The sequence below is a fragment of the Nesoenas mayeri genome, assembly GCF_963082525.1.
Source record: "Nesoenas mayeri genome assembly, chromosome: 1".
NCBI classification, from domain to species: Eukaryota; Metazoa; Chordata; class Aves; order Columbiformes; family Columbidae; genus Nesoenas; species Nesoenas mayeri.
This window is the reverse complement of record NC_137541.1, coordinates 96,648,955-96,662,198: the sequence shown is the minus strand read 5'-3', so window position 1 is coordinate 96,662,198 and position 13,244 is coordinate 96,648,955. Positions and strand designations below refer to the sequence as shown.

Genomic DNA, 13,244 nt, shown 5'->3' with positions numbered 1-13,244 from the left:
AAACTGATGTATAGGCACTTGTTCATTTATTAAAACCACTTGAAGTTTTACTGGTCATGATCTCCAGGATCAAAGATAAACAGCTGCCTTTGCTGAAACATGAGAGCAACATTGCTCTGTGTCTGAACCCCAGTGATGCAGGCACAGCAGCGCAATCCAGCCTCAGCATCCTTTAGCAAGCCTGGACCATGAAACGCCACCGTGAAACAAAGCAAACCCATCACTGATAAACCCCCAGCCATAATATTCAACTCTCGGCTCAAGAGGATTAAGTTTTTACAAGCATGTAAGCATGATTATCAGTCATCTTAAAGCTTACTTAATGTCAGTCTGTCAAACACAGGTACATATAATTTAAAGAAAGGTCATATGCAGCTTTTGCCTTCTCCACTGCCATACTGCACCAGTTTAACATTCATAAAAGCAAAACAGTGACTGTGGCTTGGTGTTAGGGAGACATCACAACTAATTAACTGTATTATCATAACAACAAATCAAATCCTCAAAGGGCAATAAAATGAAGTGGAAAATATCCCCGCAATAAGCTGTGGCAGGTTGAACTCTCTTCTTACTAATGCAGTTTTATAACCAGAAGAGTAATAAAATATTTCAGAATATCTCAGAGCCAAATATCTTCGTGTACCCTTTTCAATTTGACAGCACCAGACCGGTCATGCTTATTGCAAAAATTCTCAGCTGTTCTTGGAAGTCATCAAGTAGATGATAGTAAAAGAGGCTCCATGTTAAAAAATGGGTATTGAAATAGGCTGCTGGTGACCTGGACCATCAGTGTTACTTCATTATGATCTACAACTGCATCTCACATTGGGATGCCTAGAGAGCAAAATGACCAAGGGAACTCATCATCACAGATCCAAAGCTTTCTGACTTGCTACTCATGCATTATCTGCTTTGGTACAGACCAAACTGTTCACTGTTGTTTTCTGTGTAAAACTCCTCAGTTACCTACCGAGCCTGTATTAAAATCTGAATGACAAAAGTGAAAGTATTAAGACTGCAAGCATCCATTTTTTCCAAGCAGCATGTGTATATACAAAAAATAAAATGTAAAATTATTTATGCCACTTAAAAGGCATTTTCATCTTCTGTGTTATGGGTAGAGAACCAGGATTATGAGAAACACTAACACAGCACAATTCCAAAGAACTCCGGAAGGAAAAAATAATCCAATAAATGAGAAGTGCACTGACTGGTTTAATTATCGGAAAAGATATTTCTCACAACTTATGTGAGGTAAGTGCTTTACAAACTACCTTTTAAAGCCACTAACAGAATATAGAAGTAAGGTGTTCCATATCAAGCCACTATATTTTAAACACTAGATGGAAAATGTTATTAAAGGCATCAGTATCCTAACTACATTGCTTAGCAGCAAATTCATCTTCTGATCATCCATTATGCATGTGAACTGTATCATCTCTATTTCTAAAGCACAAATCTCCTGGAGCATGGACATTTTTGGTTTTTTTTTTTTTTTTTTAATGTTGTGCAGTACTGGCCACACCATCACCATGCCACAATATTAAGTTCTCTGCTTTGGATCTCTAAAATTTACAATAGAGATACTACTGAAGGTTAAATATTTAACCAACATAAACATAACTGTTGAAATCTTAAGGAACTCCAAAACTCAGCTAAGACTTTGTAAGAATTGTCTATTCCTACTCGTGATAACAGTGCAACCGAGTACTTCCTGCAGACCCTTGGAATCATTACAATCTAAGCTCTCATCATTCCTCATGTCGTCACGTGTGGCCAAGCACGGTCTTCCAACAGTGAAATACTCTCAGAGGAAAATGTGTGAGAATGCACGCCTTCATCATTCATTCTATATTTACTCTGTTGTGGAAGTAAACCAAAACACCCAGGGGACCCAACCAGAGTTTTCTGACAAATCAAGTCAATTTTACTTCCAGCAGTCATCCTGAAGGCTACAAACTAAGCCAACACAACAAAGAGCAAACGTATGCTTTCAGGATTTAGTTAGTCAGCTATTCCTCATGGTTGCTTCTTTTTCGGAGTCTTATTTGAAAAATAATGCAGCTCCTTTACTAACTGTATCCATAAAGCAACAGCTAGTCCATCCTAAAGCACATACTCTCCTCTTGGCGAGGAACAGCTTCACTTCCACAGTTAGCCCATCAAGTGCAGTGGTCATCTTTCAGTCACCCAGAAGTAGTTCTATTTCTTATGATACATGAACCACAATCCTTCAACTTTAATATCACCTGTAATAAATAATGAGAAGACCTGAAAAATAAGCATGCCATGTCTAGGCTAATGAAGCCCTCCCACTCGGACATACTGCTCAAACAGCCTCAGCCAGTGCTGCGTGTCTTTACCATGACACAAAATGGCCTTGCAGAGCTGAGCTACAGCCAGCCACAGCAGCAGAGCCAGGGCCAGACACACCGAAATGGGAACCTCCCCACCGCTGTGACCACTCACAGAAGTTACTGTGTGATTGTGGGATTTTTAAAAACACATTTTTAGCAATTGAGAGCATGATGGAAGAGATAGGTTTTAGCCCTGCTCACCATGAAAGACTGCTTGGTCTGAACTTGCCATTTCATTTTGCTGCCAGGAATTTCTAGTTTCAGCTGAAAACTGTGAGGCACTTCGAATGAGTGACATCAATGAAAAATGTGTTTGCTATGTCGTCGTCATCATCATCATCTTAAGCATTTTGTTGAGAAACTAATAATTATTTCATGCTTTAGAGCTGGGGCTTAAACGTGGAAGAGGAGACATTGTACTTTCGTCAAGATTAGCTTTTTGATCTGCAGTAAAAGTTTGCCCAAATTTGCTGAGGCAATGAAAACTTCGCAGTCACCTCTGCAGAAACACAGTGCCATCTCTGAAGCCTTTAAAAGCTAAATTCGACAAAATTTGTCCAGAAATCAGGATGCTTCGCTCCCCCTACAGCACCAACATACCAAGTAATAACAATATCATGGAGCTGTGGAAGGAAAGATACGGTTCGTATGTTTTGTTTGTTTTTCAGACTTCTGAGTCCTATTTGGAAATTATGTTAGAAGACTATGTCCAAGGAAAATTAACTTCCTAGAATCTGTTTATAAATGCTTCACTAAAAGCTGCCTAGGACATTACCCAGTCTCCTGGAAGCACTCTATGAAAACTCAAGACATAATGTTCCTCACAGGACCTCCCATGCTTACTCTGTGAATAAACTGGGCCTGTGAAACAAAGAACACTATTTTGTGTCAAGTATCATTATTCACTGAAGATATGAGGGAGGATACAACTAATGCTATAGAGAATTACAGTAAAATATTAGCATCAAAACAGAGTGAGTCTTGAGAATACAAGCTTTCTACAAACTCCATATTCACTGAACAATTTGAACATCAGACCTGTACAGACTGTCAGGCACCTTTTTTGTTCAAGACCATTGCAAATATAAAATCACATTAAAAAAAAAAAAAAGAGAGAAAAGAAGAATGAAATACCTTTTCCAATACCCCTCTGCAAGCTACTACTGAAGCTGACTGATGCTGCTGGTCGTTCACCTTGTCTTGCCCAAATGCATGTGTGAGGGAAAACAAATGGATTGTCATCTCTTAAAAATGGAAAGAAAACCTCTGTTCTTGTGACACTCTCTGAGCTTTCAGGTGCTCTGACCACCTGTTTATAAATCCCCAACTATGTTAAACCACTTGCCGCAGATGCCTAGACCATGACTGGGAACCCACACCTCCAAGGTTTAGGTAAATTATGGGTTAACTGCTCTGTTGTTAAAATCAAAGCGGGATTTCTGCTGGATTGCATCTAATTGCTTCAGCCCTAAGGCCTCCTCCACACCCCAAGCAAGTCAGCAACACCCCTTTGTGTTCCTCCTGCCGGACACTTATGGAGTCAGCAGACCCACTGCCCCAGAAACAGAGACACGATGTTTAAAATGCAAGAGGGAACCATTGCATCCCATCCTGTCCCCGCCTCCAAGAGCATACACTCAGAAATCAGGGCAAATATCTTCTCTCACCAGAGAAAGCTGAAACAGCTACTGTTTTCCTGAATATTTGGTCTCCTTCACAACTCATCTTGAAGGCCAACTTCCACATTCCAGGTGTCAAATACTCACACTACAGTGGGAACTTTCTGTAAAGCGTAAATTACTCAAAAGTTTTTCATCATGTTCAGGGTGAAATAATATTTTTTTTTATTCACCTTTGAAAGGATTTGGTAACTTTCTTATTTCCACAAGCACCCATAATCTTACTCTACTATTGTAGCTCCCAAATGGAACAGCCTCAGCAAAATTTAAATACACTTAGAGAGCAGCAGTTTGCACCTAAAATTACATTGTTAATAATAAAACAAAAGTCAAATTGTAATATGACCTCTTCCAAGAGTAATATAGCCACGTAGTATCTGAGCACAGATACTTTAATCTTTGTATAGATGTCGCACAGTGTGTGCAGAAGACTGCCCATTAACAGAGGATGAAGCTCTAAGGACAAAATTTGGTGGGGTCATGCTGGGAGAGGTTGACTTTTTCTTGTTAATACGTTGCAATCATGGTATTAAGTTTCTGGATTAAGGCATCTTATCATAAAGGAGTCTAGAGACTCAAGATAAGGTCTTTTTTTTTTTTGTCTGGTTGTGGATTCTTTGGTAGCAAAGTAAATAAAATGCAAATTAATCTTTAAATGGAAATGAAGCTACAGTTTCAGACTTGTATCCTGACTGGACTGAAAAACTTACAACATTAAAAAAAGCTGTGACAGACAACAGTAAGTGTAGCGTTAAATTTATAGTTCTCAGACATCCAAACAATTTAGAAATGCATTGCAGTAAATCCTAATGTTCAAGCCCCAACTCCCTAAAACTATTTTTATGGATTATTCAGGACTTCTCTTTCAAGTAGCCATGTATCTTTCTAGCCTCCTTTACAAGCATGTATAGGAAATCAGATACTAAATCAACCCCACCTCATATCACATCTCTGACAGTATCTCACGAGCCAGAAGAATGTGCAAGAACACATCAAGCTCACTTCTGGTTGCTAATCAGACAGAAGCTTCGGATTTTGTGATTAATCCTAACAAACGATTTTTAATATGGTATTAAAAAATACAGATATTTAGAAAAATCTGTGCTTGTTATTATCTGTCCAATTCCATTTTTAACCTTGTTTAATTCTCAGTCTCAACAACTTCCTCTGGCAGATGCGCTTCACAGTCTAATTACATAATGCATGGAAAAGGATATCCTTTTAATTGCTACAGATTTCCTAACTTGTGGCCTCATTCATCTAACCCCCTCCTACCCCGCCTTCCCTCCCCAATTCCTCCATCACTAGGACAGGCAGGATTGAAGCTCTACCTCTGCTGTTTCCAGACCATTCATATTTTACTGTTATACCCGCTCATTCACTTCCAAAGGTAGAATAGCTCAGCCTTTCCACAAGCAAGCTTTTTCATGTGGTTATGTGTTCAGGTCACCTCTTGCTGAAGAGTTCAAATAGCCTGAGAGGGTATCTCAAATCAAAGACAGATCAGAAAATTAACCAATGAGGTTGCACTTCTGATTAACATAGAAGTATTGAGTTTTTTAAATCAACTAACCCAATCAGGCTAAAAAGCAGCTCACTGAAAAGTACAAGACACATTTGCCAGAGGTCTTGCGAAGCCTGTGCAGATGTTCAAGCTGGTACCAGTCACCTATTCCATTATACATAGACCATGTAAAGCAATATGATTTACCCATGTTGCCCGTTCATTCACAGAACAAAACTGACCACTTTCAGAAAAACTGCAAAAAAAATCCATTTTCTGCTGGGGTGCTCTTCAGAATTGAGACCTACGATTTATGTGGCAGTTAAATGCCACTAATTAAAAAGTTTAACCCACCCAAGTAATAAAAGCAGATCATTTACTTGTGGAAGACAAGCTACATTCCACATGATAACATAGCTGTTGCTATCAGCAGTGAGGGATTAAGAATTACTATTGCTGTGATTCAAAACCGTATTTGCAAAGAGAGGTAAAATACTGTCATTTTACATGGGAAGAGTTAAAAAAAAAAAAAAGCCAAACAAACCAAAATCCCAACTTAACTCCTTTCCAGTTTCAATAGGGAGACAGGACTGAAAAAAATTATATATTTATTTAGGATCTCTTAGGCTCTTTTGTGACCCCACTAGCCTAAGGGAAAGAAACAGCCAGTGATTCAGGATGGCCCAGCTAATAGGTTTTCCTTGCAAAAATGATTTTTCTACTACTCCACCATCATTTTCTGCTGCAGCTTCCACAGAGACAGGAAACTGCAAAGTCCAGGCTTCATGCTGAGCCAGACATCCAAATGGCTCCCACCCTGCTACTCCCACCACAGTCCACTGCTTAGGCCTGAGAGACCCTCCTGTGTAGATTTAAGTCCGTGAAGGGCAACACCACAAATGGCATGTGGCCAACAACATCAGAAGGGTCTGAAAAACTGTTCTGACTTACACTACTGGTGTGCCAGTAACCTTAACACAATGCATTTATTAAAAGTAAATGCCAAAGCTAATCAGATAGCAGAATTTTTAAGTCACCATTTTGTGACAGACTGCAATCCAGAAGAGGAGCAGCAAGAAAGAGCCACAGTCTTGCTTTTGAAATTATGTAAAGAAATGCAATAGTCTGAAGAAGCATCGTCACAGGCTTGCCTCAATCTCACCTTCCTCTCCAGGGAGGAGAACAGGGTAAGCAGACCCCAGGTCTGATCCAGTAACACCCCTTCTGCAGTGAGGTAATCCCCTGGGGTAAGCCAGGCTCTGGGAACAGGATTTGGCATTTGCACTCTAACGCTGCACCCTCTTTCCCCATAGTAACACCAGATGACCTCACTCCACAGAGGCCACCCCTGCACTCACCTTGATTCTAAGGGACCTGGGAAGCAATTCAAGGCAGAGCAGCCCTCAGCTGCAGGCACCCGTCATTTTTTATAGGCGACCACAGAGGACCATGGCACATACAGAAAAGTACTGTGAAGATTCTGACAGATACAGTAACTTGCTTGTTGGCCACAGTACCAATAAAGAGTCCTTATATGGAGAGAGAACCCAGGTAATTGGGTTGGGCTGGAGATGGTTGAGAAGTGGAAAAAAGCCTCTGTATCCACATGAAATTTAACCGAGAAAGCCAGGCTTACTGGCATGAAAGAAAAATTAATGTATGAAGACCATGAGCAAAAATATTCCCAAACAGCTATTTATAGCTTTGACCTTTTAGATTTTCTGCATCACTAACTCAAGAAACAGCCTGCTGCCTGGCAAGCTGAGGTGAATGGAAGGAGAGCAATGCCAACTTGTTAAAGACAGCACTTGCTTAAGAGATGCTGTCAGCCTGGAATTTTAAATTTCTGTCTAATAGATATTAAACAACTACTGCTACAGAAAAAACTTGTGGAATTATAACATGGTTTTTGAAAGGGTGTGTGGTGGGGTCTCTTTTCAGTCTTTGCTTTACAGCTTAGTCACCTCTTGGTGCATAAATAATCAATTTCAATGCTCTGCTGACAAGAGCATTTCATGTAATACACTCTCCAGCATATGCTTTTCAAGGGGCTGAAAGAAGTGCTTGCTTCTAGCAGAAGGAAAGGAAAAACTGGAAGGTATAGTCAAGAGTCTCACATACAAATGGTAGACATTATTACTGTCAGCTTCCACTCCCTTTCCCAGAATTTGTTTTCTTCCCCCCTCAAGGTTCTTTTAAATATTGCACTTGGGACACTCCTCCAGAATAGGACATATTGTAAGGTTTGAGGGGTTTGGTTTTTTGCTTTTTTTTCTTTTCCAGGAGGGGGATCTTAAATGAAAGGTGACAAAAAGATGCCAGCATTACTGGAAGGATAATGTTATGAAATACATTTTTTAATTCCAAGTGTATATTCCAGATTTTGTTCTTCAAAGTTGCATATTCTCAAGCATTAAGGGGCTCAAGGTTTTGTCTTGGAAAAGGCAGAAAGCAACAAAGAAGATCTTAAGAGCAGGAACTGAAAACATTGCTCATTTTAATTCCTAGAAGTTAAGTAAACAGACTACCTGTATGCTACATACACAGATCACATCTTCATAATTATTGCTTATACTGTACACATGCACAAAAAGACAGTATGGCGCAGAGGCAAAGAAAACAGTAATAGGACAATCCCTAAGAGGAAGAGATCCAGGAGGAAAGTCGGATGGCTGCGCAGAAAGAAGGGCTGGGAAGAGACTGGCACTGATGTGTATCTGAAACAGCAACAAGTCTGGCAGTGTATGTGTGTCAGTTCCCATTTGCCCAGCTTGGCTAGTAAAAAAGCAACTGCCTAGACAGCCACGAGCAACAATTGCAAGACCTCAGTAGCCACAAGCTGGTTTACGATTAAAATTCTTACAGAACCATAATCCCCAGACCAACATTTTAAAGGCAAAAAGCACAGCAGGCTTAACCATCTAGGTGGCTGTAAATAAAACACTATGTAGCTAGTTCCAGCCAATTTTGCTTTTATTGAAACATTCATGCAAGATTCTCTCTTAAAAACAAATCAGTGAGTTTTCTTCAATTAACTTGTGATAAAAATAAAGCTTTGAAAGAAAGGACATGTTCTGTAACATTTGCCTTGTTCTTATCAAATCAAACAGCATTTAGAAAAGAAACATCCAGTACATTTGCTGAATAGCTTTTGCTGCATGATAACAACCTCTTTATTTTATGCAACCTCTCACAGTAGTATCTAAGCAGGCAAAAAGCTGCTGGTATAGTACACAAAATCACTTCTGGGACATAACTCTCAGCTTTAAATTCTAGAGAAGTGAGTTTTGTCAGGTTTTTTTCAGTAACCTCAGGCATCAACAGTCATCCTGGCATGTTCAAGGACTCATCCAGAGGCAACGTGATAGCAAGTAAGTGGAATTAGCTACAAAAAAGAGTTTTCCCATTTGAAGTTATTATCTGACTTCAGCCCTTAAGAAAGCAAGCATCAAATCTGAAGGCAAACGAATCCTCCCCAAAAAGGGCTACCAGTGGAATGGCTGCCAAGATGGATTTGAGCACTGGATTGTGCATAAATGGCAATTTGTTCAATTGGTGAATACAGAGCAAGTGACAGTGCTGATGGGTGTAGACATCCCAACAGGTAGGGATAGCAGAGTAAAAAAGCTTTATTAAAGGTAAAAGGCCAACACTAAGAAAGTGGCAGAAGAAGAGCAAGCACGTATCCTGCCCACTGAAGTGTCCCACTGTATTATATCAAAGCAGAAAAAGTCTCCTTCCCACACACACACACACACGAACCACTTCTGTCTGTGGTATGCTCTCAAATCATAAGACCATCCCAGCTTTTTCCATTTCAAAAGGCCACTAAATTTCAGGGGAAGAAGGAACTACATGTTACTGTCTGTAAATGCTGTAAGTCAGTTTGGGACATAAAACACCAGAGCTCCTATAATACTCACACAGTGGGGAAAATGCAGTTGCACGAGAATTTGACAGGTAACAAAAGGAGTCACTGACACTGGTTCAAAGCTCACGATTTCAAGGCTCAGAAACACGAAAACTGCACGACAAGAATCTACCAGCAACCAATCTTTAACCCTGGTTCTTACCTCAGCAGGTTTCTTTTGTTCATTTGCTGGTGTTTTTGACTTGCTCCTGTATTTAGAACAAGAAGAAAAGGAAGTAGAAGGACCTGTTAAAAAAAAATAGAACGATTATAGTTTGTTTCAATTCATTTATTTTTTCAGTGAAACACAAGGCACTCCATTCTCTTGAATTATCATAATCTTTTGACGAGACGTGAGCCAAAAAAAAACTTCTTAGGCAGTCCACAGGCTTGATTACAGTTCCTCCTGTTCCACTCATTCTTAGTAAAAAACACAGCACATTGAGCTTCTGGGTACATCCTGCTCTGCCCAACACAAGCATGAGCAAACAGAAACAAGCAGGCAGTCCACTTTCTATCATTTCCTTCCTAACAAAGTGGAAGGAAGAGTAAAACTGAGGAAAGAGGTTGCAAGTGCTAGAAAAAACAAAAAAAGCAAGATGCTAAAGCATGATGATGAGAGATGCAAAAAAATCATAGTGTGATGTCTAGACATTTCTGGGCAAAATGTTTAGTACAGGATACATTAATGACTCGCAACAAATGTGACAATGAATCATCATTATGGTTAGAGTTGTTAGATAAGCACAGGTTTATAAGACAAAAACAAGACCCTGCCATACAGTAGGTTTGGTTTTTTTCTGCAGATAAAATGGGAAGATGCGATCTCAGGCAGATGTGTGCCAAGGAATATTTAAAATATAACTTTAATGAAATGTATAACAGACCAAAGTGGAAAAGATCAAGAACCAGAATAAGATAACATAACAATCAATATACTGGTTGTAACTCAGTCTTACATCTGACTTTAACATACCAGTGCTCAAATAGCTTGCGACCCTCAGTAATTTTGAAGTTGAGGCTCTACATAAGTGCTAAGAGAACTCATTTTAACAAAGGAGTTACAAAATAGGACCCTGGACAGTAAGTTTTCTCTTGAATTACAGATTTCTTTTTCCCAGCTCTGAGAGGGAAAGACATACAAGTTTCTCTTCAAATTCAAATTAGGCTCAAAACCTCCCCCAGATTACAGGATCTTTCGCCTCATTTTTCTCCCGTAACAGGATTCAGAACACCAAAGACCGCAGAACGCAAAAATAAATCAGGCAAGAAACATTTTTTTAATTATAAGAGGTGAAACGGTTTGCCCTAAAACCACAGAAGGAAACCACAAGGGGGTGACAGACCAAAGAAAAACTAGTAGGTATTACTTACTCTCATTGTCTGAACTGTCACTGGTGCTTAGATGCCTGTGGCGTTTCATCCTGACGCATCCTAGACAGAAAAAAAAAGTTGATGGTAACCATTCTACCAGAAAATCACCGGCTGCTGGCTGACGCCAAGCTCTTCGCACCGAAGGCAAAGCTCCTCTCTGAAGGGCTTTCAGGCACATAAATAATCCCAGCTCAGCCACTATGTTTTATTTCTGCAAGCAACTATTAGACCACGATGTAACTTGTGAAACAGAGCACCCTCAAGACCAGCATGCCTCTGCTGGGCAGAGCTGGCTTGAAATTTTGCAGAAAGGAGCGCAACCCGCCCGCTGAATCCTGGCAGGGCGTGAGCACGGCTCTGCTCTCGGAGGAGACTTGGTGTCCCATCTGTTCAGCCAGAGGAAGAGTTGCCATGGTGGCGGTCGCTAGCTGAGAGGCGGGTGGAGGCCAGGAAATAAGGTGGATGCGCGGCAAGGCACGAATTTAGATATATAACCTTAAAAAAGGAATACAAAAAACCCCAAAGGCATCCATGTAAAACAATAGGCAGATTTAGAAATAGGGACAATCATAGAAAACGGTGCCTTGTGACATTTAATTTACATCATCTGATCATCTCTTAGTTCACAATAAATGTAGGGTTTAGAAGTTTGAGAAGTGATCGAGGGTATCGGTAAAAAATAATTCTGTGGTCCTGCATCAGTTCCATTAAAAAAAAAAAAACGTACTGAGCTTTCTGAAATTGATTTTTGAACATGTAACACGTGAAGAGAATGGTGAAGACGAAAATTCTGCACCACTACTTAATAAAAGAAAGATCAAAACAGTAATCAGCTATATACTCTGAACAAGTGCCAAAAGAAATCCATACACATTCTTACAAGCCCTGCCATCCTAAAATATCCAATGTCACATTTGTTAAGAACCAATAACAGTTTACAATTAGTATCAGTGAATTAAAATCATTCGTATATTTTTAATGGATTGAATAAGCAAATCATTAGAGAAATTAAGTACAAAACAATTCTGCAAGAATAGACAACTTCTTTTATTTTAAGCAGAAGACAGGCACAGCAGGTTACAGACTGAAGTACCCTGTTCTAGACAGATGAACCTGAAATGCCTGCAGTATTAGAAGTGCCAGCCTGGCTGCACCTCAAACTTACACAGCTTCATTTATTAAACAAAACAAACCCACTTGCTGTGAAAAAAAGCAACACAGCTAAATATCACATTTGATAAACCCTCCACATTAGCTGCCGTACAATGGGTCTTATGATTATCCAAGGACCATGAGATAAACAAGATTTCCAGCTAAGAGAAACCTGTCCAAAGGCTTTGAAGAGATTGCAATGGAATTGTTTGCAGCACAATTGTCTAATTTAGTGGAAATTTTCAGCAGCCTTTATATCTAAGAGAGTGAGTTTACTGAATCTAAATGCAATGATCACTCAAAATTTAAAACAATCCTTTTGACCTATTATACAAAGACATTGCCCACACTCCTGGAAGCTGACAAAGGAAGTGACGCGTGCAGTTTTCAAGCAGGTAGATACAGAACTTGAGTCAGGTATTTAACCTGGAGAGGAAGGACAGACGGACACAGTGGTCAACACTGTGCGACATCAGAAGCTATCATTGTATCACTTTCAGCAACCTATAAACTCCCGTTACATAACAATTAATTTCACATTGATTGACCTTCTCCCAGCTCAAGCAGCCTGGGGGAGGCAAGGCAGCCACACTGTGTACAAAGACGAGCATCCAACAGAAGAGCGACATCGAAAACAAACTAAACTAAATAACCAAAACACTACAGGACTTCACTTCCAGATAGCAATGTAACACGGGTTGTGCAGGCACCGGTCAGATGGAGAAACTTCCACAAATCTCTTAGACAAAAGCTGTTTGACAGGTACAGAAAGGCACTTGGGCCAGAAGAGCTTGTTTTTGTGTGTGCTTTTGGGGGCACCAGACTTGAAGTTAGCTGCCAAGGAGTGAGGGGAGGACTGGTAGATTACTTTCATTTTGCCAACTCGTGTAGTTTAAAGCATGGACTTTTTATTTAAAGCAAATAAAATGTCATTGCAAAGCCATGCTGTACTCCAGCAGCCAAATCCAGCCCTCTGGAACACACAATCCTCCTTTGAAAGGAGAAGGTTCTGCCCAGGGCAATCAGCAGCCTTCAGCTCAGAACAGCCCCGGCTTACAGACCACCAGGCATGTTACAAGACCTTGGGAGATGCTGAAAAGATGCATCTACGTATGCTGAGCAGTATTGCTCATTTCTGTTTCTCAGAAAGAAATGCAAGTGCTTGCTCCTTGCTTTGTTTTTATTTTCAAATGAATTTTTGAGCAGTTGTTAAAAGGTGCTGAAAGCAATTCTCATCTCTTATAGTCTATATAAACATGCAGCAGTAA

General features: G+C 40.0%; 1 protein-coding gene across 1 annotated transcript in view; it reads right to left on the bottom strand.

Annotated features, from left to right (window-relative positions):
• The window catches only part of JADE3 (jade family PHD finger 3), a 66,698-nt gene that overhangs the window by 20,077 nt on the left and 33,377 nt on the right, over positions 1-13,244 (bottom strand). Inside the window, exons 2-3 of the mRNA XM_080360681.1 lie at positions 10,825-10,884; positions 9,614-9,696 (exon numbers count right to left, since the gene is read on the bottom strand). Of these exons, the coding sequence (XP_080216807.1) occupies positions 9,614-9,696; positions 10,825-10,873 (132 nt within the window). The 5' untranslated portion in view covers positions 10,874-10,884. The remainder of the gene's footprint in view (positions 1-9,613; positions 9,697-10,824; positions 10,885-13,244) is intronic.